This window comes from Strongylocentrotus purpuratus, unplaced genomic scaffold, assembly GCF_000002235.5.
Source record: "Strongylocentrotus purpuratus isolate Spur 01 unplaced genomic scaffold, Spur_5.0 spur5_scaffold_10, whole genome shotgun sequence".
Lineage (NCBI taxonomy): Eukaryota > Metazoa > Echinodermata > Echinoidea > Camarodonta > Strongylocentrotidae > Strongylocentrotus > Strongylocentrotus purpuratus.
The window spans coordinates 16,935,530-16,963,529 of NW_022145595.1; the positions used below are offsets into that span (position 1 = coordinate 16,935,530).

At 37.8% G+C, this 28,000-nt stretch overlaps 1 protein-coding gene across 1 annotated transcript in view; it reads right to left on the reverse strand.

Annotated features, from left to right (window-relative positions):
* Window positions 1-305: 305 nt before the first annotated feature.
* LOC100891578 (monocarboxylate transporter 9) overlaps window positions 306-28,000 on the reverse strand; it is a 28,407-nt gene continuing 712 nt past the window's right edge. The window contains exons 2-5 of the mRNA XM_030979645.1: window positions 6,740-6,880; window positions 4,544-5,347; window positions 3,955-4,257; window positions 306-2,725 (exon numbers count right to left, since the gene is read on the reverse strand). Of these exons, the coding sequence (XP_030835505.1) occupies window positions 2,580-2,725; window positions 3,955-4,257; window positions 4,544-5,347; window positions 6,740-6,880 (1,394 nt within the window). The 3' untranslated portion in view covers window positions 306-2,579. The remainder of the gene's footprint in view (window positions 2,726-3,954; window positions 4,258-4,543; window positions 5,348-6,739; window positions 6,881-28,000) is intronic.

Genomic DNA, 28,000 nt, shown 5'->3' on the forward strand with positions numbered 1-28,000 from the left:
AACCCTTTTGTTGTAAACAACCCCCACTGAACAACAGCTCCTTTTTAAGCAACTTTCTTTAAACAACTCAGTTGGTGTAAACAACCCCCACTGAACAACAGCTCCTTTTTAAACAACTTTCTTTAAACAACCCAGTTGGTGTAAACATCCCCCACTGAACAACAGCTCCTTTTTAAACAACCGTCTTTAAACAATACCGGTTGTTTAAATTGTGATTTTAAACAAGTTGTTCAAAATGTTGATCAACTAAGTGTTTAAACTTTAAACAACTCGAGATGCTTAACATTTTAAACAACTCTCAGATCAGGTCACCCGTAAATCCGAGGTTGTTTAAACTTTTAAACAACTGGTTCACAAAAATTTTAACTGTGTACAACTACAACACTGACACCGGAAAATAGTAATTTTGATGTTTGTACAGTTCGCTTATCAAAACTCCAGCTGCGTTTAAATTAATTGTAAATAAATATCTAAACAAATTGTAGGTAAGACCAAACATAAATCAGGTGCACAATCACAATCCCAGGACATAACTTGAGAACAGATGTCGATCTATACGTGTATATCAGTTGCAGTTCAGTTATCTTTTATCTTATTTTAAAATATATCACAATTTACTTTTATAATCGCTTATCAAAACTCCAGCTGCGTTTAAATTAATTGTAAATAAATATCTAAACAAATTGTCGGTAAGACCAAACATAAATCAGGTGCACAATCACAATCCCAGGACATAACTTGAGAACAGATGTCGATCTATACGTGTATATCAGTTGCAGTTCAGTTATCTTTTATCTTATTTTAAAATATATCACAATTTACTTGTATAATCGCTTATCAAAACTCCAGCTGCGTTTAAATTAATTGTAAATAAATATCTAAACAAATTGTCGGTAAGACCAAACATAAATCAGGTGCACAATCACAATCCCAGGACATAACTTGAGAACAGATGTCGATCTATACGTGTATATCAGCTGCAGTTCAGTTTCAGTTTTTCAGTTTTTCAGCACACGTATCAATAACATTAACGGAACGGAGATGATATTATATTTGTCCTTTTAAAAGCAGCATAAGTATATTAAATAATAATCAAAATCAATATCAGCTGGTCTTAGCTGCATTCGCTAAAAGATAGGCTTTTGTAGAAATAGCTACTATACCATTACAATCAAACAAAGACATAATTAAAACTGAATAAAAATGGAGAATACATATTTAGTAAAAGACCGAACTTTCCCCGAGATTATAAAAGTAAATTGTGATACATTATAAAAGTAAATTGTGATATATTATAAAATAAGATAAAAGATAATTATGTATTGAAGCATTTAAACTAAATTTCATTTAGTTGCACTCAAACTGTCCATGTTAAACCCATTGTCCACTGATAAAGCTGATACAAATGATTATAGATAGGCTTGACTTACATACCCACGTCATGAGTCTCTATGTGAAAATTTCAATTCCTCACTCTGTTACACAGTGTGAGACTATGTGAAGACACTATTCCATATTGTGGAAAAAAAAGAAAAAAAGGTTTGAGACTCTGTATGAAAACGCCATTACATTCTGTGTTTACCATTTTTACATCCATGATTGAAATATATTTTGATACAAAGTTCCAAAGTGTGGAATATCGTTTTTACATAGAGTCTCACAAACTGTTCCATAGTGGGGAATATCACAGTCGTCCCATTCTGTATTACATAGTACAGAATACTGTATACTGTAATACTGGGTTACATAGAGTGCTATAGTGTTCTCACATTGACTCCTACAATAATTACACAGCATGGCATATATTTTTCTTCATACATAGTTCCACACTGTGTGACACAGTGTGGGATGGTGTTCACACATGGAGTCTCACCCAAGTTATGCAGTATGGAAGAGTGTTTTTGAATAGTCCCACACTGTGTTACATAGAGTGGTATTTCCCCCAAAGACTCTCACCATACATAACACAGTGTGGGATAGTGTGTTCACATAGAAATAGTGTTTTCACATAAAGTTCCATACTGTGACTGTGATTGTCACACAGTATGGAATAGTTTGTTCTCCATATAGAGTCCCACACTGGTACACAGTGTGGGACGGTGTTTTCACATGTAATCTCACACAAGTTACACAGTATAGAAAAGTGTTTTCAAATATTCCCACACTGTGTTATATAGTGTGGTATAGCTTTTTAACAAAGACTCTCAGAATATATTACACAGTGTGGGATAGTGTGTTCACATAGAGTATGAGTGTTTTTACATAAAGTTTTATACTGTAATTGTTACACAGTAGGGCACATATTTTTTCTTCATAAAGAGTTCCACACTGTGTTGTTCCACGCTGTGTTACACAGTATGGGACGGTGTTCACACATGGAGTTTCACCCAAGTTACACAGTATGTAAGAGCGTTTTCACATAAAGTCTCACAGTATGTAACCCACAGTGTGGACTAGTAATTCAAAGCCGACGATTGCACTGTTCATTTGCATCTACTTTTGTAATGATGCAAACCCCCCGCAATGCGTCACAGACCGCGCCAATTACCGCTGGCGCAAACCTGCAAACCTGCGACACTTTATTCTTCATCATCCAGATGTCGATTTCGGAATAGAGAGCACGGAAGGAAGGTCACAATCGCCGTCAGAAGAGCTCCCAGGACATTTAACACTCCCAAGGCGATAAAGGCGATGACGTAAGTGTGGCTGATGTCGTACAGCCATCCTATGAGTAAAAATGAACAAAGGGAGAGTTCCTTAAAGGTAATACAAAGTTTTGGGAAATTTTGAAATTAGGTGGAGAGTGATTCTTTACCATTTTGATATATTTGGATGCCCCTGTGGATGTATTATAAGCACTAGAAAAATAAGCCCCTAAAACACTTCTGCTTTCAAGAAAAATTGAATATAAAAATTTACCGGTGCTCCCGGTAAATTTTGATAAATTGCAAATAGCGCCTATACGGCCGTACAATGTTAGCTGCGACCATGAAAATCTCAGAATACGTAGTTGTGATATATAATTTCCAAACGGGAAGAGCTAATCGGTCGATTTTAGTCAAGAAACATTGTTTCATAACTTAATTAATATCTTGACCTTGAGAGGGAGCTATACAACATAAAAAGTTTATTATTTACAATTTCAAACTTTAGACTCGTTTTCAACCGCAACAACGATCACTTAATATTGTAGAATCGCATTTGCTTCCATTATGTTCATTTGAATCAAATTCATGACCCCATACCAAGACTTTGTATTACCTTTAACATAAAGAAAATACATTTCGAAACATACGGGGCAGTAAGTTTTTCACAAGACACTTTGAATTACAACATGTTTCAATAAACTCCGGCCTCAATTTGGTAGATTTGCACAGTCAGATTTACGCCATCAGCGTGGAATACGAAACCTCTCATCCTGCACAGTTTACACATGCAGCTGTCGACAAAATATATAATCTGAACAGACTCTACATGTATTTTGAACTTTACCACTATTCCTAAGGCTTTGAGTAGAGCCTAGCTCTGTCCCACTGTGTCAGGAGCAACTACAGAGCCTTTTCAGTATGCTGTCATCCTAGTCTCACAGTACAGACACTGTTTGATAAGCACAGTGATTGGGCTTGCATGTGTCTGCTAACTAAAAAGTATTCACGTTAAAAAAATTGATTATGTTACTTGAATATTTCAAAACAGACCTATTATTTTTTCCAGCATATTAAAGTAGATGCATTCACTGTTTGACCTCAGGGAAACAGTTTATTTAAAATACCTGAATATAATGAAAACGCAATTATAAAAAGATTTATCTAGAGACGGGGCTCTTGATAGCATTGGACCCGATCATGATTATATTTCCAAAAGGGCCATATTTCAGTTTGTAAAATGTTAGGCAGTGTGCCGTTATATTGTGTAATTTTAGCACAAGGCTGATTCTTCACCAGCAGGACTCACCTGCGAATAAACCTCCGACGATTTCACCAAGTCCTAGAAAGAAATAAGCCAGAGCAACCCCTGAGGTGAATCTCGACTCGTCAACGATCTCCTCAATCATCAGGGAAATAAGAACAGTCATAGCCCCGATGGTTGATCCGTTTAACGCCGACAGGATGGACAGACCCCAGAACGTGGTCGTGACGTAGTCCAGACAGAAGGCTGCACCGCAGATGAGATTGCAGACGATGAACATGGTCCTCGCAGTGGTCCACTTACCGAGCATGTAGCCGATGCAAAATCGACCAATGAAGTTCCCAAGACCTTTATCGAAATTTAAATTTCAAGTTACATCGTAATGGATATAGAAACAAAACTGGAGATGTAAGTGTGCTACTCGAGCATGCTTATGTCTAATGTATTTCCTAAAATAAACATACGAGGCGAGGCAGGGGGATGCAATCCCTTTCGAGAAATTTAGACAATAAACACAAACTAAGAATATACTAATATTTGGGAACAAGGGCAGAATAGTCCAACATGCATGCATTAGATCCCATCCCAAGTTGCGTCCATAAAAAAGGAAAGAATACAAAAGTGGAAGCTTTACCTCCTACTGAAGCAAGCAATACGGCTTTATCCATATTGTATCCCTTCTCCTGAGCGTTCGGCAACAAAAAAGCCACCCAGCCTGTGGTGGTCGCCCCAGACAACAGTCCAGCAATCATTATTGGGTTTAAGGCAGGAAAATCATATAGCAGTCTCAAATCAAACAGTTCGATCAATCTCCTCATGCAACCACTGTCCTCCGTTGTCGCTTCGGACTCCTCTTCGACAGACCCGCTCGTAAAATTGCCAGGTGCCCTCGACTGCCCCTTAGGAATCAGCCGATTCTTTTCAGATATTTCATCATCACACTCACTTAAACCCAAGCTCTGTTCGCAATTCTGTCTTACGGTCATCCTTTTCTTGGAATCGAGACCGAAGTTCGCTCCCGACTGTGTTTCTTTGTTTTCTGAACATCCCTGTTCGGGTGCATTTACAGGAGAATATTGGCCTCTGCATGTAGTCTTCTCATCACTCCTGAAGCTGTTTGAATTCTCTACTGTCCTTCTTTCTCTGGCACTATCAGCAGTACCATCGTGTTTTGTAGAGTAGGAATGTTTGTGCCGAGTTGATGTAAGTGGTCTAAAGAGGGCTCCTGCCAGGACGTTATGGAAGTTCATGGCTGCAATGAGCAGAAGCGAGCCTCGCCATCCGTAGATGTTTGCAAGTTTCTCCGTTATGACAGGTATCAGCATCATCCCGACGGCACCGGTGGATAAACTGAAGCTTATGGCGATTGGGAAAGAGTCTGGAAAGTAGGTCTTGACGATGACGACGTTTGAGATGATCATAAAACTGTAACCGAATCCTGTGATGTAGTGGGATGGAAGAAGGGCGAGAGAGAAAGAGGTTTAGAGAGAGAGAGAGAGAGAAAGAGAGAGTTATGCAGAAACACAAAGATAGTATGAAAAAATGTGAAAGAGATAAAGAAGAAAAAAGAGGACGGACGAATGAAATTAAACATATAACGAAAATACGAACTAAAGAACTTTGTTAAATTTTGTGTCACAGATCTATGTCACTTGCTCCTTAAAAAAAAAATTCTGACATAAAGGAATTGAACGAATGAGTTTTGGCATTTTGTTATTTTGTGACGAACATATTTAATGCACACGAGAAAGATTCATTTATAATCAAATCTTGAAGATACTATTGAGTACGGCTAAAGCAATTCTATTGACAGTGAATGAAATTGTTTAAGAGCGGGTGATAATATTACAAATCATACAAATTATTGAATATTGCTGTCTATCACAAATCATGCAAGAGCACTGGATACAAAAACGGGTACACGAGAATAAATAATTACGCGCAATCAGAATTTATTCTAAAGTTAAAGATAAACTTGAGTTCTGGTAAAAAAAGAAAATGAATTCTCACAGAATATTACGAAACTTACACTGAATGTTCAAGATTACAAATAAATGTCATGTGCCGAACAATTTTGGAAGAAAATGTATACTGGCTGAGTAATGAGCATAGAAAGATAAGGAAATCAGGGTAGTACTAGCCCCGACACCATGTGTGTTGTCCCATCCCTGTGTCCCATATACATCTATCTGTGTAAGTGATTGTTACTTTACCAAGACTCTGTCAAATTTATGATGATTTTGATGACTCCAGAACCTTGCATTACACACCATTACTCACCATTACTTACGTGCTATATGATTAACTTTTCTGATCCATTCCACACCTTTTCTTTCACAATGCAATCGCATTACCAGTACTCAAGTTTATCTTTGATAATAATAATAATGTCTTTTTTTGCAAGATATCTATCTAGATTTGCCTGACTGCAATCAGGTAAATGGGTACCCGGCAGGAAGAAATTGTTTGAATGCTTGAGCGAATTTTTATGGTAGCTCGGCTAAGGTCGCCGGGGGGGGGGGGGGGGGGGGGGGGGGTAATGATGTGATTTAAGGGCCCTCAGAGAGAATTAAACGGTATTAATACTGATGAGGCTATACTCTCGGTAAACCAGAAATATCATGATCATTATTATTATGCGTCGCAGATAAAAGAACATTTCTAATTGGACTATCTAAAGGAATTTGTTCGAAGTCTGTAGGATCTAGGATAGTTGAGATACGAAGGAAGAGAGAAAGGCCTTAAAACGGACCAGAAACGGACAAATTGGCGCCTGGAGGAAAACGATCGAAGAGTCAGGTGACCTTCCTTCCTATGAACTACAACATACCTGCCACCGCTATCCCACTGGTGAATAGAGCAGCATTGCCACTGATCGAGCAGATACAGAAGCCGAAACCAGACACACATCCACCGATCATCGTTAGTACTCTACACGTCGTCTTTTTCAGGAGAGGGCGTGTCAAGAATGCTGTAAAACATAAGAAGAAATAACTTGTACTTCAGTGGTGGGTGTAGAGGGGGGGGGGGGGCACTGTCAGTGCCTTAAAAGGACGTCACACGTAGCAGTCCACTATGTCGACGTGCAAAAATCTAAAAGTCCCTAACGTTGAAAAACGGCGGAATAAAGGTAAAGAAGGGGCTAGATAATGAGCATTGGCACAAATTCGAAGTGCTCTTTTTTTGAAGTATGAAGCCTATATTACATTGCAATACATAATATGAGGTAGGATAAAAAGTATTGTACATGGTAAAAAGTAGTTTAGGTGGTAACATATTATTACTTATACCGCGCTTTTCCCATAAGGCCCAAAGCGCTTACAGTGAATGAAAATAAAAATTACATAAATACATATATTTAGACAAAACACTCTTACAACTACAAACTGCAAACTAGACGTTAACGAATTAGGTGATACGTATGCTCATGTGTAACATAATGAAGAACGTATTTTCATGATTTCATCTTTCGTTTTCTACTTCCATTATGGTATATCCATGAGTCAAGTTTCAACTGTGTAGGGCAGAGGGAGATAGAGCAAGATAATAAGAGGGAGGCAAGGCAAGAGAGAGAGAGAGAGAGAGAGAGAGCGAGAGAGACGGAGAGGGTGAAAGAGTAGAGAGAAAGAGATAGATAGATGCAGAGATAGACCAAAAAAGGAGAGGGGCAGAACATGAGAGGAGAAGGAAAAAACAGCAAAAGAGAGAGGAGAGAGAGAGAGAGAGATGCAATTGAGAACAATGCCTTCCATATTTCTAGCATAAATAAGCTCTTGTGAATACTGATCATGACAGTGTTGCCGATATTAAAAAAAAACATGATTATGTTCATGAATACAATGATGACGATATTAGAATGATGACCATGATTGAAAGTGGAACAGCGCCCCTTCAGGTTTTCGATAAAGGATTAAACTGTTTATTAAACTAAACAAGCTCAAAACACTTTTTAAAATAATTATTACAAAATGTACATAGTGATTTATTCAGTCATGATTTGATATAAAATATGAATGAGATATTAATATTGTATCCATCCATAACCCAACATCTATGATGTTAAATCTAGAAACGATTGTTAGTATGCATGGCAGTGAATGGCCAAACGATAGAAATTGCGTCGAATTCCTTGGATTAAATTGTTATACATATAAATGAGACAAGCTGAGATGATGCAGGGTGAAAGGGGAGAGAGGAGAGAAAGAGAGAGAGGCAGTGACAGAAGGAGACAGATCAAGAGAAGAAGAGGGGAAGGGAAACAGTGAGAGGGAGAGGGTGAAAGTGTAAGAGAGAAGGAGAGGACAAGAGAGATGCAGATGAGAGAGACCAAGAGAAGGAGAGGGGCAGAACAAGACTAGGTGAAGGGAGACAGAGCAAGAGAGAAAAGAGAGAGAGAGGGGAGAGATGCAATTTAGAAAAATGCCTTCAATATTTCTAGCATAAATAGCTAGGCTCTTAAATTACGATCATGACAGTGTGCCGAAACTGCCGATGATGATATAATGATAATGTTTATGCATACGATAATGACGATATTGATGATGATGAAGATGCCATGATTCAAAGTGGTATAGCGCCCCCTTCAGGTATTCGATTTAGGATTGTTATATATGATAACTGACATGTCACCTATGATTGAATTTTTTACTATGATAACGTAGTGATAATGTTAAATAGTCTACATAGATCTTGTGGAAACTTGTCTCAGCTACAACATACTCAAACATCAACAAAATCCAAGGAGAAATAACGGCGATATCGCTCAAAAAGACAGAAATGTAGAATCCAGATTTGAGAAAAATTCATCTCCCATAGGGATTACACCCAAAAAGTAATAGATTAAGTGTAAATAGGGTAATAATAAAGTAAATAGGGTTGTTTATTACATTATTTGCGACTCTACGTGTTTTAATAATTAAAGGAGATGGTACATTGAAAGGTCAAAAACAAAAAAAAAAGGAAAGAAAAAAAATCGTTGGAGACGCCCGGACTCGAACCAGGGATCTCAAGGTCGGAAGTCAAGTGCGTTACCGATATACCAAAACATTTAACGGCGATATCGCTCAAAAAGACAGAAATGTACAATCCAGATTTGAGAAAAAAATCATCTCCCATAGGGATTACACCCAAAAAGTAATGGATTAAGTGTAAATAGGGTAACAATAAAGTAAATAGGGTTGTTTATTACATTATTTGCCATTCTACGTGTTTGAATAATCAAAGGAGATGGTACAGTGAAAGGTCAACAAGAAAAAAAAAAGTTAAGAATTTTTTGGGGGGGGAAATACCCGGACTCGAACCCGGGATCTCAAGGTCGGAAGTCAATTGCGTTACCGATATACCAAAACATTTCCCATAGCGATTACACGTAAACGGAAAATGGAATTCTAAAATCCCACTTTGCAAGTAAAATATGAGCATGATCCCGGCATATGATCGAAAAATAAAGTGCACATTGGAGATAGCTCATTGTCTCAGCTACAACATACTCGAAGCTCAGCAAAAACAAAGCTAAAACAACGGACATGCCTCCTTTAATTTCAAAAATACGACATGATACCTTTGTCAAACTGGAAAATTGTACACTGCATTTGTAAAAAATTATCTCAGCTAGAACATATCAAAATTTGAAAGAAAAACAATCAATATTTACAGAGAACCAATCAATTTTCTAAAAATATGCAAACGTCATAATATGCAAATTTAAATTTTGAGTTCGGAGGCCGTTATGATGACAGTCGAGTGAGGGCTCTTCAGTCTAGTTAAAGGGTCACGTGATGATTTATGTTGGCTTATGTCGTCTGACCCTTTATCATAACTGATGTCGCGTGTAGCAGTGGGTCGAGGAGTTATCGATGTCGAACACGACAATGATGAGGATGGCGATGGTGGTGGCTTTGGTTGAAGACGTGGTGATTTTCCGTCATTTCTAATACAACTGTTCTGGTGCCGTCCAGGAGTAAAACTGATTTGGTCTGTCGTTCGGTCATGTGTATTTGTTGTAGCGACGGATGGTGGAGAAGCATTAGAATTACTAAGCTGTCTTCTTTCCCGCTCCATCCACTTATTTCCCTGTCGTCTGCCCTTTTGAGGTGGCTGCACAAAGACTCGATGAGCCCAGCTCCCCGGGCTAACACCCCTCTCCATTCCACCAAACAGAACTTCAGATTTCAAAAGAATCATCCAAGATTAACAATCCTCAAGAATCTCCATGAATATCAATATACTCCACAGTTTGGGATACATTTCTAAGGATTCTTAAATCTATGAAAACAGTAAGTTCTTCATTCCCGTTAGGTATGCGTTGACATGGAGACTGGAGGGCTTGGTAAACACTAAACAATCTTCAGCCACCAGCGAAGTAGGTTTATCAAACACTTGCTAGTCTTCCTAGGACAAAAGAGTCGGCAGGTAAATCGTGGAAACATAAAAGAACTCACCAGCCCCGAATCTCAGCCCGCTGCATCAGTAAATAATTTATAATAATAAATAAATAATAAATTATCCTTTGCCGAGGTTGAATGTTTGTAGGAAGCCACAGAAATACTGTTTAATAGCCCGTCGTTCTTCTCCCTTCAGTCATCCTTCAATGAACACAAATCAATTAAAATAGATGAAGGAAACAATCGAGTATTCACTTTCATCAGTTATCCACATAAATTCATACACACAGTCATATTTATGCTCACGTTATGTCGTCTGTCAGTAGAAATTATGAACGCGACTTATATAATCTCACTGAAGTGACGACGCAATTGTACTTTGGCCTTAGACACACTCTCCGTGCAACATCGAGAGAATAGAAATAAAACCCTTGAGCACTCAGCCCCATCAAAGATTTCATTTCTATTCACAATCAGATGGTGAATGCAGAAATAAGTCTGTTTACGTCACTTTCCAATTCAGATTTTGTTGCATAAATGGTAAAATGGTACGTGTTTAGTGTTTGATTGGTCATACGACTTGTTTCAAAGACCATGAATAAAAAATGCGATCTGTGCACGTGTGATGACGGCTATGACTACTGTATGTACTATTATTACAACAACAACAACAACCACCACGAACACATCTACTACTACTACTACTACAACTACTACTACTACTACTTCTACTACTACTTTTTCTTCTTCTCCTTTCTCTTCTTTTTCTTTTTCTTCTTCTACCATTCTCCTTTTCCCGCTTTGTTTCTTCCTCTTCTTCATCCAACATAACCAAAAAAGAAAGAAAGATAGAAAGATAGAAGAAGAAGAAGGAATAAGAAGAAACAGACGCTTTACATTTCATCGATCGCTACTATACTTTCATCATTTTCTACCGTCAATACACTTATTTGCCTACATGTCTATCCATGATATAAAGTCGTAATCATTGCCCCCTTTTTAGTAGTTACAAGTCGTCATGAGTCTCCTTCGTGTGAATGTGTCTCCCCTAATGAAATTGGAATACTCTATACGAAATGGCGTACGATTTGGGTGTCGATCATCTACGACACTTCGACTAATCTTTTTCCCTGTAGCAAACTACTTTTTATTTACAACAGTGTGTGGGAAAGAAGAGCAAATATTCCATCTTAAAGTGTTGGCTTTTCTCCTAAATCCGTTTAAACACCTATGGGCTCGCTTTTCAAGACTTGAAACATGCAACAATAACCTGTCATTTATCACTCACAATAAGATTCTTTTGCGCTACGCAGGATTGTGGATGATGGTTTACCCTATACAAATTACCATAAACTAATGAAATTAACTTAGAAACACATGCGAGGTGCAGTATATAATATTTAGTAGAAGATAAATTGCCCTCGTTACTTCATACCGTCCAAAAATGCGGTATTGCTGATTATTCATTTTGGTTGTTATGTATTTTGCTTCAATAAACCCCAAAATGCTTTGATTAATTATCTGAATATAGGGCGTACGTTTCTGTTCTTTTACATTGACACTTATTCTTGTTTTTGTATGTGGATTTATTCTGGATCTTAAATATCTCTAAAATAATAATCTTGTTATGTGGAGGTAGATTTAACCGATAGCCGAAGGATCTAGGATAGGAGATTTGTAATGATGCAGTTTTGAAAAGTCTCCATGAAACATAAAAAAAATACGAATTTACAAGTTTTTAAAGATGGAGAGCCATGACCGAACCAGGAAATCAGACTTCCTAAGCTCTGTCAATAGTAGCGCGACAAAACTATTATTCATCCCGTTGACTCGCAGATATATGAATCATAATTATGTGACCATTTATCTTTGTTAGCATATATATCATAACCCAGTTTCTATAGATATATTCTGATTTGATATTTACTTTTGGTCGTGTGACGCAGTTATCTTTGATAATGAAAAACAGGATAAATATTTGCTGTTTCAAGTATCTCCCAAATTGTTTACCCACAATGCTCACTTGTGCTAACACACGGGTGTATAAGACGCCGCTTACATACTGACGTCATAGAATGACGTCACCAGGACGACTACTGAGGAATGATGGGAATGGGCCAAGAATCAGTTTTTGGTCTAAGAACCTGTTCCGAAATAGTAACCGCATTTAGCCTATAAGATTGACATGTGAGACCAACTTAGACCATCACATGAAAAGGTTTTCAGTCTCAACATAACCACCGTCGGGTTTGGACGAGATAGCGTCTTTGTGATTCCTTTCCACCAAGTTTTGGTCATTACTATTTTTCTTCCGGGGGAGGGGGGGGGGAGCAACTTGACGGCCCAACCAATGAGCTACGATTAAGCTAACAACCTTTTTGTGAATATCTTAGATGGTCTAAGTAACTTAAAGCTGTTACATCTATTGAGCAGGATGTGGTGACTCTTTCGGGAAGGCCCCCAAGAAATATGTTCATCAATGATATTTAGTCACAATCAAATATAGTAACTTCGTAGCTTTACGATGCCCCGGATTATGAGGGCTGTTTCGCTCCCCAAATAGTTTGTAGATGTAGGCTAGGTCAAGAAAGGGTACATCAACATAAACTCGTAAATTCATTGAAAAAATGATGAATCAACATCAAACACCAATAATGCATATAATATTTACAACATTCTTAGATTGCAAAAAAAAAACACACAAAAGCATAACAACAAAAGCAAAGTGCAAACTAACAAACAAGAATCAAAGACAAAATATAACAACAACTGGATTAAACAATAAAACAAACAAAAAAACATACACAAATTGAAACATCACACCGACATTCTCCAATAAACATATACGAGGAGAGTAGAACTAATTATCTAAACATTGTAACCTTTTAGTTTATAAATCAAAGTAATTTCGAACAGTAAGATAACAAAAATAAAGGCGTTTCAACCGCTTGGAAATAAACCTCTCTTTGAAAGCATATATAAGTTCACGTAGTAAGCTTACATATACAATAAAGACATATCACCATTATCATGTTAATTGTAGACAATATTCTTATTGTTGTACTTGATTCTATATTTAGGGAGACATATGTAAATGTTAACATAATGTTGAGTTACAGATGAGTATTCCATTTCAAAACATAATAATCAAACCGAATCATAGTGATAAAACTTTACAGCCACGAGGTATCTTTAATGGATATATATAAGATTATAAATATCAACATTATCATGTTAATTGTAGACAATATTCTTATCGTTGAACGTGATTCTATATATATAATAACACAGTTGTAATACTATCATCGTTATCCAAGGAATGGTGACCCAGACTGCAAACAGTTATGAAATATATCCCATATGATACACTTCAATTAGCGTTTTAAAAGGATCGTTCGATTATCGATGTGGAAGAAAACGGAATCTTCAATCTCGAAAAAAAAATCAAGATATTTAAGAAAGATTTAGTTGGAGTGAGTTCCTCAGTAAGTTCAGCCTTTCTACGTATTTAAAAAAAAAATATTTGTATTGTTGTTGGGGAGGGGGGTAATGCACCAACATCCAGATCCACTTGTTTGTACTGCTCACGTATGAAGATAATAATAATTATGAAGGGGTAACCACTTCTTGTGTATGCATACATCCTGACATTTTTTTTTGTGGGGGAGGGCGGGGGGGGGGGGGGGAGGGGGGTAGGGCACTTTACGGACATCATGAGTTAATTGAGGGTCAAATGAGACATGAAATCATATTTCCATTTCATAATCTATCCACATATGAAAAAATATTGTGAGTTCCTATCTATTCTTAAGAATTACAATGAATTTTGTATAGGCATGTTTTTGCCCATGTATTGTGGATAAAGATAACGCAGATCCGCGCGTGCTGTCAACTTTGACAGACGCTCATTGCGTTATTAAAAGGTGAACAAATTATCAAAATGCTTGAAAAAATATGCCAAATACGATGACGGAGAAAATTCGGCGATTCTATGTTGCAAAATGATAGTACGCGCAAAAAACGCGCGCTCATGCGCGTGTGCATGATTTTTTTGTCAAATGCTCCATATGGCCTGAATCGTATGCAAAATAAATTTGGGATGATTTGGAGCATTTTAAATTTTTGCGCGCGCGTAAACGCGCGGACGAACGCGCAAGCGCAAATTTGCGCACGTTTGTTGACCTGAAATTGACCGGACGGATAATGATTTTAATCATGGTAAATATGAATGAAAATTTTTTTTCCGTTATGAAGATATGATCATAAGTTGATTTTCACAAAATGGCGCCTAGATGACGTCACGATGACCTTGACTCTCTGAAAAGTCACACAGTTCTAAGTTAGAGTAATATCTATCATCATGGCAAGTTTAAAGATAATGGCTTTATTCAGTCTTGAGATATCCTGCGAACAAATTCGAGGAAGAATAAAAAGAAAAATCTTGACGAAATCAATAGGTGATACGTCGACTTCGTTACGTATCACCTAACTAGACTTTAATTCGTCACTTAGACGAATTAGGTGATACGTATGATAATGGTTTGCATAACGAATAATGCATTACACGATATAATATTTTATAAAATGCTTTTCCCATTATGGTATATCCATATGTCAAGATTAAATTGTGTCTCCTTGATCATCATGGATCTAGGAAAGATAGATTGAGACGATATATGACCATTGACCCTGTGCAGTAACCAATTACACCTTTGACTCTAATTTACATCATGAAGAACGCATTTTGACGATTTTATCTTATTCAAAGAAATGAAAAGGTAATTGATTATTAGAGCTTATGCCTGAATATTAACAAGTGAATAGTGTTTGACGTCACGATGTCCCGTCGTAAATGAAAAGTCAAAATAAATGTGGGAATACATTAGCGATCATTTTTAGTTGTGGACGTGAGATTTGCTAGTTACTTGATAATAAAATCTTTAAATATCGGATGGATATATACTGTCACTGTTTTAGGAATGTGGATTAGACCAGAGTTGGATTAACAGGAAATAATGTAGGAAAGAGAAAGACTGACAGGCAGGGAGTGTGACTTGGTTAACAGACGATAGTCTTTCAACAAATACTGATGAATATACTTTTATCTGTGAGAACAGAAACCATGGTCGTGGAGGGGTGTCGAAATGCATGTAGCGGATTAACATAATTATTTCCAAAGAGATGACCTTACGCTTGATTCAGAAATATGTGACTCCATATTTATAGAAATAGTTTAAGAAAAGAGAAAGAATATTATAGTTGGTGTGGTATACAAACCCCTAAATATTCAGACTGAAATTTTTTCTGAAGCACTGGAGATTGTGTTCAACAAAATATCTAGCGACAACAAAATGTGTTATGTAATGGGTGATTATAATATCGATTTATTACATGTCCAGCGAGAAGCCATTGTGGTCCTTCAACTCGGTGATTGCTGTAGCAACCATCTCGGCAGCCGGTGGGTGGGCGGCCGGCTTCTTAGTAGCCGGCCGCCCTCTTTTAACGAAATAAAGAATAGTATAATAGGGGATAAAGTAGAAGAAAGGAAATTGGCAGCAATGAGGGGAACTCTCACTATTCATTTTTCTAAATGGGAAAACCTGAGTATTAGACAAACAATTGGAACCCAGAGCCAGTCGTCCACCGGTTAAGAGGGGGGGGGGGGGGGGGAGGGGAGGGGGATAAGGGAGAGGTCGGGTAGGGTAGGGTTAACAAAAAAAAGAAAACTTTTCTCTCAGGACAACAGTATAAAAGAAGTATAAGTTGCTACATTGTTAAAACAAAATGTTTGGATTATACAACTGCATATGAAGAGTTTCATTCCAAAAGGAGCTAAATCCACTTTGGGTACTTCTGTGTAAATCGCCTTTTTTATTTCTCCACTTTCCCTTCTGCCATGTACCTTCATGCTGTTATATATGTTAAAGGTGTCAACCTGGACCAATAATATATGATTTAAAAAAATCTAGAAGTTATTTCTGATTTTGTATTAATTTTTAGATTTTTATTTTTCGTGGATTTAGCTCCTTTTGGAATGAAACATGATATTGTACCTAAAAATTGTGAAATTTTAGCATATTTTCTCAATAAAGTCACTGAAATTTATTTAAATTTACTAGCAAACCTTTCCTTTTAGATAATAACAGTGAAATCACATCTAAAAATAACTTTTGAAAAGAAAGTAAACAACATATCACAGTTTCATTCCAAAAGGAGCTAAATCCGTTTCATTCCAAAAGGAGCTAAATCCATGTTTCATTCCAAAAGAAGCTAAATCCATGAATTTTAATAATTTAGTAAAAATCAGAAATAACTGGTAGATTTTTTTCTTATCATATAGTATTGGTCCAGGGCGACACCTTTAACATAAAAAAACAACATGAAGGTACATGGCTGAATGGAAAGTGGAGAAACAAAAAGTTGATTTACCCAAAGTGGATTTAGCGCCTTTTGGAATGAAACCAATTTGGATTTAGCTCCTTTTGGAATGAAACATGATATTGTAACTAAAAAATTTCATACTTCCAGGTGAAATTTTAGAATGTGATATAGTGCATTTTGTTCCCATGTAGGAAACCATTATTTTAAGACAAAAAACTCAGTTTTGATAAAATGTGGATTTAGCTCCTTTTGGAATCAAGCTCTTCATATGTTTTCTTTGAAAATATGAATTTTTGTTTCAAATATGATGTATAGGAACTAACTATGTAAGTTTCTTTTGAAGCCGTTTGTAAGACAAAAATTTATACTGATTTATAATGTCATCACATTTGCAGTGAGCGTTACATATGATGATTGTAATTTGTACTATGATTATAATTTGTTTCAAGAGAGAAAAGAATAAAAACTGACCATAAAAAAAAAAAAAAAAAAATGTCCACGAGTCGGTAAAAAAAACGTGATCGATATAAAATTCAGTAACTCATGATACCCCTTAATCGACAAACCTAAACTAATTACGAAGTAATCTACCACTTTAATAGATAATATACTTTCAAATAAGCTACTATCTTTTCATGATACTGGTCTATTGTATGGTGATGTATCCGATCACTTGCATGTCTTTACCATTTCAAAGCTAAATGTTGCCAATGTAAAATCATCGAAAGTAAACATCGGTCACAGAATTATAAATCAGAGAAATATTGAGGCCTTAATTAGTAATTTGCACGAAGTCGACTGGAGGGATGTCTATGCTGCAGAAGATCCAAATGATAGCTATTATATTTTTCAAAATAAGTTTCGTGCATTGTATGATTAGCATTTTCCAATTTTATTTAAACAAAATTTAAAAAATTAAAATGTTGGATGACGAATGGACTGTTACAGTCGATCCGACATAAGAATACATTATACAAAATGTATTTACGTAACCCATCAGACCAAAATGCTCATGATTACAAAAATTGTCGTAACCTACTCACAAAATTCGCAAAGCAATATTCCAGTATTTCCATGACAAATTTGAACTTAATAAATCTAATGTATATTCCCCAGGACAATGTTGTCGGATGAAGCTGCTTTTTGTCTGTTGACTTTGCTCGTTTTTAATGATATGTAACCGCTGTCTTTTTTTAAGAATTGAAGTACTTAGTCATTTTTATGATGTAATCGCAGACACATGTACAGCCCTATTGAGTTAACTTTCTTTTCTATACTTAATTCTCTTCTCATTTTTTGCCTTCCATTTACTAGATGTTATTTTCTATCAACGTTGAGTCATATAATATGTTATTTTCATATTAATATGTATAATGTTCTCTCAGTAACTGTGTTAAATTATTATGGGCATTCCCAACTCAAGCTATGCTTTCGCCTGCTTCCGAAGATGAAAGAGTTCCTGCATGGCTGATTGTCAACGAAACGGAGTTAAGTATTTTGTAAATTCTGCTTGTTGCTACGGCAGGCAGCCAGTGAAAACGAAATCGTTTAGTAAAATAATGAAATGCAAGCACTACTTAAAACAAACATAACTTTGTTATTCCTAGCTCATTTTTCCTGATTAAGGCAGGCGCGGATCCAGGGGGGGGGGGGCCGAGCGTGCCTTGGCCCCCCCCCCCCCCGCCAAAAAAAAAAAGAGAAGAAAGGAAAAGAAGGGAAAGGGAAAAAGAGAAAAAGGGAAAGAAAGAAGAGGAAGAAGAAAAGAAAAGGGGGAAGAAGGAGATCGGGGGCCCGAAAGGGCCTTGCCTCCCAGGCTGTTAACACCCCCCCCCCCAATCAAAACAAATAAGAGAGAAAGAAGGAAAGGGAAAGAAAAAAAAAAGGAAAAGAGGAGATACTGGCGTACTGATAGGGGGGGGGGGGGGGCTTGGGAGAATTCAAATTCAAACGTGATTTATTTCTAATTCCACAACGGTGGATTACAAATAATGCTGAAATGACATAATTTCCGAAATTTTTCCTCACTTTTTAGTAAATTATACGTTTGTATGTGTTTCAGGGCTCAAATTAATTTTTTGTCCACGGGGGCTCTTCCCCCGAAAAAAGAGCCACCGTGAGCCTTTTCACGGGGGCTCTTTTTTATACAAATATCCATTTAATTGGTACCTATGATACTCTTCAATTATTTGCTATTTCATCATTATCATTTCAATCAGCATTTTCCCTCTTACAAATTTACAAGCTACATAGCTGTTACTGGCCTGTGTATATAATAAACGCATACAACACTGATCTTCATGATGTCTTTAACGTGACATATCTTCTTCTCCCCTTGCAAACGAAAAAAAAAACATGGTCATTAAAAGGGATTAAGCGACAAATAATGATTGTGATTCTAATTGATGCGAATATTCGTTTGAATAAGCACTGCTATTCACCCGAAACTTCTTTGTAAAAACAACTTTTACAAATCTCAGCCATGCTTACTGAGTTGACGTTCCATTCAATTTAAAATAACCATTACATAATACACTTCTCCTAATCTCAAAGTGATCTTACAGCACAGTGGCAGAATTGCATGGCTGAGATTTGTAAAAGTCGTTTTTACAAAGAAGATTATGGTGAAAAGCATTGCTTATTCAAAAAAAAATCCTTGCATCAATTTGAATCACAATGATTATTTGTCGCATGGTCCTTTTATTAAATAACCTTGTTTTCTGTTTTGTTTGCAGAGGGAGAAGAAGCTATGTCACGTTAAGAAATCATAAAGATCAGTTGTATTATGCGTATATTATGATACCAGAACAAATGTTGATTATCAGAATGTCATTTTGGAATACCTCTATACAAATACCACATTGTCTTTAGTCCGTATCAGTATTAGTATGATCCAATATAAGGCTATTATTCTTTATTTAATTCAGTATAATGCTTTTCCTCAAAAATAGTTTTGCTATTTTTTTAGGGTCGAGGCGCTAAGAAATGGTTTCAAATGTACATTACACGAACCCTGAACCATTGCAAAATGATGGTGGTTCTCTCTCTCTCTCTCTCTTTCTTTATCTTAATTATGCATTATCAACTACATATAAAGCAGCAACCAAAAACTTAGGGTTATCTGAGAAAGGTGAAAGTAAGAGTTAAAAAGAAAGTCATGCTAAAACGGCGCTTCACTTCCCACCGCCCCTGAAAAAAATAAAATAGATTAGTAGTCCTCCTCTCCAGAATCCACCTCCCCCCCCCCCGCTTTAATATCACATTTTCACTTGGCAGCCCAAGGGGGCCGGGGGGTGGGAGGAGGGGGTTAAACCCCCTACCCCCCCCCCCCTGCCGTAGATCTGCCCATGTTACCATATCATTCCACGACATTTTGGTCTTCCTCTTCTCCTCAAAAGGGACTTTTAGATTTGCGTGGACGTGGACGTGTTACGTCCTTTTAAGGCACTGGCAATCACATGTGACGTCCTTTTAAGCACTGGCAGTGCCTTAAAAGGAGGTCACACGTTGCAGTCCACGTTCTCATCGTGCAAATCTAAAAGTCCCTAATATTGATTTACTGGTCGAGGTTCATTATTTGCTGACAACGAAAAACTTCTCCAGGCCATGACCATGTTTCTGCCCTTGCCCGATCGCCTCCAGCTCCAGCAGACATGGCGCGGCAGCGTGCACACGCACCGCTACTAACGGCGCAGTAGGCCTATAACCACTGCTGACGGCGGCACTGCACTGCGAGCTGAATCGGTAATAATAGGCCTACTCATAAAACGAGAAATCTTGCACGCTAATCTTAGTTCCATTTCATTGGTTTAAGGTTTGAAAATTGAAACTCAATATTGTGTTAAGTTATAACAGAAAAGATTATCTTTGTTTTATAATTCCACCGGGGCGATTTTTAATTCTGCAATCGCCCCCGTGAGCAACCTGACGGGGGCGATTTTGTAGCTCACGGGGGCGAATCGCCCACCGCCCCGTGTATTTTGAGCGCTAATGTGTTTGTTGGAAAATGACAAATTTCTAAATTTACAGCCAGGCCAAAAATATGATTCTTGAGATTCCAACATGTCAGGGCCCGAGGTACGGCGGGGATCGAGAGCCTCGAGCCCCCCCCCCCCCCACTTTTCTTGAAAAAGTATATTAAAGAGAAATAAAATAGAATGAGAGCAAGAAAGTGAGAATAGTTAACTGCCAGTGTTAACAAAATAATGAGGCATCAAAATATGCTCATCTGACCGTGATTAAATGCCTAAAACCCTTAAGCTTCCCCCTTGCCCCCTGGATTCCATCTAGGGCCCTACGGCGGGCCCTTAGATGACCATCTGACGGTAATTTAATGCCTAAAACCCCTGATTTTTGGACCTGGACCCCACGCCAAATAGTGACCTGCCAGTGTCGCAAAATAATAAGGTATACAAAAAAATATGCTCATCTGACCTTAATTAAACGCCTAAAACCCCTGAGCTTCCGGGGCCGGCTTCGCCGCCTCGACCCCACCAGGGGCCCTAAGGCGGGCCCCTGAATGCTTATCTGACCGTAATTTATTGCCTTAACCCCGTGAGCTCGCGGGGTCGGACAAGGTATCGAGATGTGTTTATCTGAATTCAGACGAGGATTAAGAGTCGAGAACTGTGAAACGCATCGTTTTCTTTCTCTAATGATTTAATGAAACGTAAAAGCTTCCGCGCTTCGCGCAGGAGGGGGAGGGGGAGGAACTGAATTTAGACAAGGATTAAGAGTCGAGAACTGTACAACGAATCGTTTTCTTCCTCTAATGATTAAATGAAACGTAAAAGCTTCCGCGCTTCGCGCGGGAGGGGGGGGGGAACCTGAATTCAGACGAGGATTAAGAGTCGAGAACTGTACAACGAATCGTTTTCTTCCCCTAATGATTAAATGAAACGTAAAAGCTTCCGCGCTTCGCGCGGGAGGGGGGGGGGGGGGGGGGGAGGGGGAACCTGAATTCAGACGAGGATTAAGAGTCGAGAACTGTACAACGAATCGTTTTCTTCCTCTAATGATTAAATGAAACGTAAAAGCTTCCGCGCTTTGCGCAGGAGGGGGGGGGGCTGAATTTAGACAAGGATTAAGAGTCGAGAACTGTACAACGAATCGTTTTCTTTCTCTAATGATTTAATGAAACGTAAAAGCTTCCGCGCTTCGCGCGGGAGGGGGGGGGGGGAAACCTGAATTCAGACGAGGATTAAGAGTCGAGAACTGTACAACGAATCGTTTTCTTCCTCTAATGATTAAATGAAACGTAAAAGCTTCCGCGCTTCGCGCGGGAGGGGGGGGGGGGGAACCTGAATTCAGACGAGGATTAAGAGTCGAGAACTGTACAACGAATCGTTTTCTTCCTCTAATGATTAAATGAAACGTAAAAGCTTCCGCGCTTTGCGCAGGAGGGGGGGGGGCTGAATTTAGACAAGGATTAAGAGTCGAGAACTGTACAACGAATCGTTTTCTTTCTCTAATGATTTAATGAAACGTAAAAGCTTCCGCGCTTCGCGCGGGAGGGGGAACCTGAATTCAGACGAGGATTAAGAGTCGAGAACTGTACAACGAATCGTTTTCTTCCTCTAATGATTAAATGAAACGTAAAAGCTTCCGCGCTTCGCGCGGGAGGGGGGGGGGGGGAACCTGAATTCAGACGAGGATTAAGAGTCGAGAACTGTACAACGAATCGTTTTCTTCCTCTAATGATTAAATGAAACGTAAAAGCTTCCGCGCTTCGCGCAGGAGGGGGGGGGGGGGGCTGAATTTAGACAAGGATTAAGAGTCGAGAACTGTACAACGAATCGTTTTCTTTCTCTAATGATTTAATGAAACGTAAAAGCTTCCGCGCTTCGCGCTGGAGGTGGGGGAGGGGAGGGGGGGGGAGACTGAATTTAGACAAGGATTAAGAGTCGAGAACAGTACAACGAATCGTCTTCTTTATCTAATAATTTAATGAATCGTAAAAGCTTCCGCGCTTCGCGCGGGAGGGGGGGGGGGGGAACCTGTATTCAGACGAGGATTAAGAGTTGAGAACTCTACAACGACTCGTCTTCTTCCTCTAATAATTTAATAAATCGTAAAATTTTCGGCGCTTCGCGCGGGGGGGGGGGGGGGGGGGGGAAACTAAATTCAGACGAGAATTATTTCCGAGAACGGTACAACGAATCGTCTTCTTTCTCTAATAATATAATGAAACGTTAAAGCTTGGGAGGGGGAAACTCCCCCCCCCCCGCATTACGTCACTGTTGGTCACCATTACGTACCAATATTTGGCTCGCACAATTTCAAATTTGCCCCCCCCCCTAAGAAATCCTGGATCCGCGCCTGGATTAAGGTGTCATATGAAAGAGCAGGAACTCAACTTTTGAGAAATGTGATTTTCTCTTTGAAATTCAGATACCGTCCGCCAAATGTCTTTTTGGTTTCCTCTCTTCAAATTCATTTGAATCACTCATGCGTGAAATATGCATTATATGAGTTGCGTCAAATGAAAGAGGAGGATCTAAGCTTTACAAAATAATATGTATCATTTATCAATTATAATTGTGATTAAGTTATGATAAAACATCGATAATTCTCGGTTTCGTATTGGGGGGAAGCACTGTATACATTGTGAATCATATTGTAATGTCGAGAAAGAAATAAACGTTAATAAATACAATAACACCAAAATACAAAGCCTGAACTGTGTAGCATATTGACAATTATGGATCTATAGAAGATATATTGAGATAATATGACCATTAACCACGTACAATGAGCAGCTACACCTTAGTATCTAAATGACTTAATGAAGAATGCATTTTCACAATTTCATCTTATTCCTTGAAATGCTTTACCCGTCATGTTCTACTAATACTATAAGTTGCTGCGTAGAAATTCAATTAGTTTATTTTGGGCCATTACAAAAAAATGGGTTATTAATGTAGACAAATGCTCATCCTCCTTATACAGCTAATTTTATGTATATTATTACCAGAGAAAAGAAGAAGTCAGTCAGTCACTCAAGAGTGTCTGACAGTAAAATCTACAAAGTAAATGGGTTTCATTCGATTGAAAATTTCGACATGATCCCAACACCTGATTAAAAAACAAAGTACACCGTTTTTATAGCCCATAGTCTCATCTATGACATACCAGAATCTGGGAGAGAATAGAGCACAAATGAGTGACATAGTGCTGAAAGATGGATGTCATGTAGATTCATAATGTGAACGAAATTCACCGTCCGTAGACATAACACGCAAATTAAGAAAATTCTGACATGTGGCCTTTAATTGAATTTTGTACTATGATGACGTCATTAAAGTGAAATTTAGTGTGTATTGATCTTGTAGACAAATGCCTCAACTACAGTATATTAAATTGTAGAAGAAAATTGATGAATATTGAGAGAAATACACACATTTTTCCATAAATATAATGACGTCATAATATGCATTTTTGTTTTTTGACTTCCAAGGCCATTATGATGACGTTAAGATGTACTAATGGCCAAATGAGATATGAAATCGTACCTCCGACTCATACTCTATCTAATAATCTATCTCTATACTATATAAAACAAAAATTGGCAGTCCTCATTCATCCCACTGGACATTTTATAGGCATGTTTTTGCCCATATATGCTATGTATTGCAAAAATCGCGCGTACGGACGGTTATCTTGAACGGACGCTCATTCCGTTATTAATAGTGATAAAGAGCTAAACATGGTATCAAATTGTTCGGAAAAATATGAGGAATATTTTGTCAAAAGTTTTTTGCGGAGGAATTATTTTTCGTTCGGCCGTAACGAACAAAAACGTGCAAAAATGCGTGTTTTGCGTAATTTTTTTTAATGAAATGCTTATAATGGCCTGAAACGTATGCAAACAAATTTTTAAACGATTTTGAGCAATTTAAAATGTTACGCGCGCGTTAACGCGCGCACGTAAGCGTACGCGCATTTTTGCGCGCATTTATTGACCATTGACAAATATTGACCTTGATCGTGATAATTTTGAATGAGAAATGGCTTTCTGTTATGAAGATATGGTCATGAGTTGATTTTCACAAAATGGCACCTTGATGACGTCATGATGACCTTGAGTCACTGAAAAGTCACGCAGTTCTAAGTTAGACTGGGATCCATCAACATAGCAAGTTTCATGACAATGGGTTTATCCATTCTTGAGATTTCTTGCGAACAAATTCATGGCAGAATAATAAATAAAAATCTTGACGAAATCAAAAAGTGATACGTCTACGTACGTATCACCTAAAAAAATAAAAAATAAAATCTTGACGAAATCAATAGGTGATACGTAGACTTCGTACGTATCACCTAATAAATAAATAATACAAATCTTGACGAAATCAAAAGGTTATACGTATATTTCATACGTATCACCTAATAAATAAAAATCTTGACGAAATCAATAGGTGATACGTAGACTTCGTACGTATCACCTAAAAAGAGTTTTTAAGGCCTTTCTGAAGGTAATAACTTATGGAGACTGCCTGATTGTAAGTGGTAGATCATTCCAACATTTTGAAGCAGATACAGTAAATGTTCTATCACCGGCTTATGTGCGGGTAACTGAATATGTGAGACGGAGAGGATCACTGGCTGACCTCAATGCCCTGGCAGGTGTATATAAATTCAAACAGGTATGGAAATATTGTGGAGCTTGATTACTGAGTATTTTGTAGACAAACAAGAGTAATTCAAAAATTATTCTTTGTTTCAAAGGAAGCCAGTGTAATGAGTGGCTGAGATGGATGGTCCCTAGAAATCTGAAATATCAATCGGGCTGCCCAATTTTGTAGCCGTTGCACACGAATCAATTTAGTCGAGGGAATGGTAGAGAGAAGTCCATTACAATAATCAATACGAAATAGAACTAAAGAACGCACAGCATTATGACAGGCAGACTGATTCTAGCAATATTCCTTAAATAAAACGTAGCCATACTACAGATGTGAGAAATATGGTGAGACATAGACATGCAAGAATTAAATACAACGCCAAGGTTTCTTATTGGAGGGCTAATGAGTGTGCCACCAACATCCAACTGAACACCTGGAAGACTGCGCAGATTGTGAGCTGAAGTAGCAAAAAAAAAAATCAGTCTTTGAATCATTTAATTTTAACTTATTTATTTCCATCCATTGTCTAATATCTGAAATACAAATTTGAAGTTTGATAAGTGCGCTATCAAGAGCTCCTGGAGTCTTATGATTAAAGGAAAAATATAACTGTATGTCATCAGCATAAAGATGACAATTAATGCTATGATGTCGGACGATATCTCCAATAGGAAGAGTATAAATTGAGTATCCTATGGGTCCTACTATTGATCCCTGGGAGAGTCCAAATTCTATGGTTGTGAGGTTTGACAATTTGCCGGCTATGTCAAATTGGGAAGACCATCCAGAGAGGTATGACTGAAACCAGGACAAACTGTTGACCTAACACCTGTTCTTTTGAATAAACGGGATATAAATATTTGATGATCGCCGTATCGAATGCGGCTGATAGATCTAACAGTGCCATTAGAACTACCTGGTTTGAATCAAGAGCAAACATTATGTCGTTTTTTACTTTAATTAGAGCTGACTCGGTACTGTGACATGACCTATAAGCAGATTGAAAAGAATCAGAAACATAATTAGATTCAATGTGATGAACTAATTGTGTACATGCTGCTTTCTCGATGAGTTTACTTAAATACGTTAAGTTTGACACTGGTCTATAATTTCTAAGGTCATTTTGGTTCAAGCCTGGTTTCTTCAAAAGTGGTCTAATTATTGCTGAGTGTGCTCCGTTGGGGAAAGTACCTGTGGAAAGGGATTTATTGACTATGTTTGTAAGCAATGGTAATAAATGATCAGAGTTCTCTTTCAGTAGCCATGTTGAGATGGGATCAAGTCGACAGGATTTAGTAGCCGATGACATGATGATTCTGGACAAATCTGATTGTGTAAGCAACTGAAAATTTTCAAAAAGAGGAATGTTTTCATTTAGATTGTCACTAAACTGGGTATCAACAGGTACATTACAAGTATCTATTTCATATATCATCTTTCTTATCTTACCGACAAAAAATGAAGAATACTGATTAGCCAATCTGGATGCAGAATCATACAAGGGGAGTTGGCTGGACTTCTTATTTAAAAGAGAATGGATAATCTGATATACCTCCTTGACAGTACATGAACCCAACTTATCTTTCAAAAAATGTTCCTTAGCGATATCAATGACTTGACATACATTTTTATTAACCTTTATGAACAATTTGCGATCTGAGTCCAGTCTTGTTTTTCGCCATTTCAGTTCTGCTTTACGGCGATGTTGGCGTGCCACAAGCACAGGCTCGTTGAACCAAGGTCTACGTAAACGCCCGAAAATGTTGGCATTTTTGAAGAAACGGTCCCATTTTTAATGGTATTTTTTGGTTAAAAATGGGACCCATGTTTAGGGATTTTTGGGTGACAAAGTCACCTATTAGAGCGGCACATCCCCATGTCCTAATATGTGAGTACCACCCCCCCCCCGGGTGTTAATATCGTTAATGTAATGTAATGAGAGGGAATTTGAAGAATTTTGTAATATCAACCACGTAACGATTGTGAGTGATGGGAACAAATTATGGAAATATAGAGAGCTGTTTGTAAATGTTTTATCCTATTTCATCGCTGCTATGCGGGTCGCATTTCATTTATGAGATATTTTTATTATCACTTTTTCAATGCTCCGCGGGCCGCACCAGAAAAAGCTCGCGGGCCGCGGGTTGCGCATATTTTTTTTACACAACTGTTTAGCCATTTTCGCGAAAAAAATTCCAAGAAGTGCTCTGGTGAAAGAGTCTAAGTCGTCAGCGCACTATTATGTGCAAGCACGTACACCCAGGGAAGCCGGAAGATGATAGAACGGGGAAAACGAGGATAGCGGAGAGGATATGGAGTGGAGAAGGAAAAACAAGAAAATACATAAGGAAAGAGAAGAGGATAAGTCAAAGGAAGAACACATAAATACATAATTGAAGAGCTAAGAGGATCACAGATCTAGACTAAGGAAAAACAGGGAAATACATAAAGAAGGAGAAGTGAATCTATCAGATTAAAACAAAGGAATAGATGACGAAGGAGAAAAAGGATAGATTGAAGGAGAAACAAAGAAATACATAAAACAAAAAGAGAAGAGGTTAGAATAAAGGAGAACAAAAGAAATACATGGCGACGAAGGAGAACTGGGAATAGATTGAAGAAAAAACAAAGAAATATCGAAGGAGAAAAAGGATAAATTGAAGAAAAAAGAAGAAATAGGTCTACATGACAAAAGAGAAGAGGATA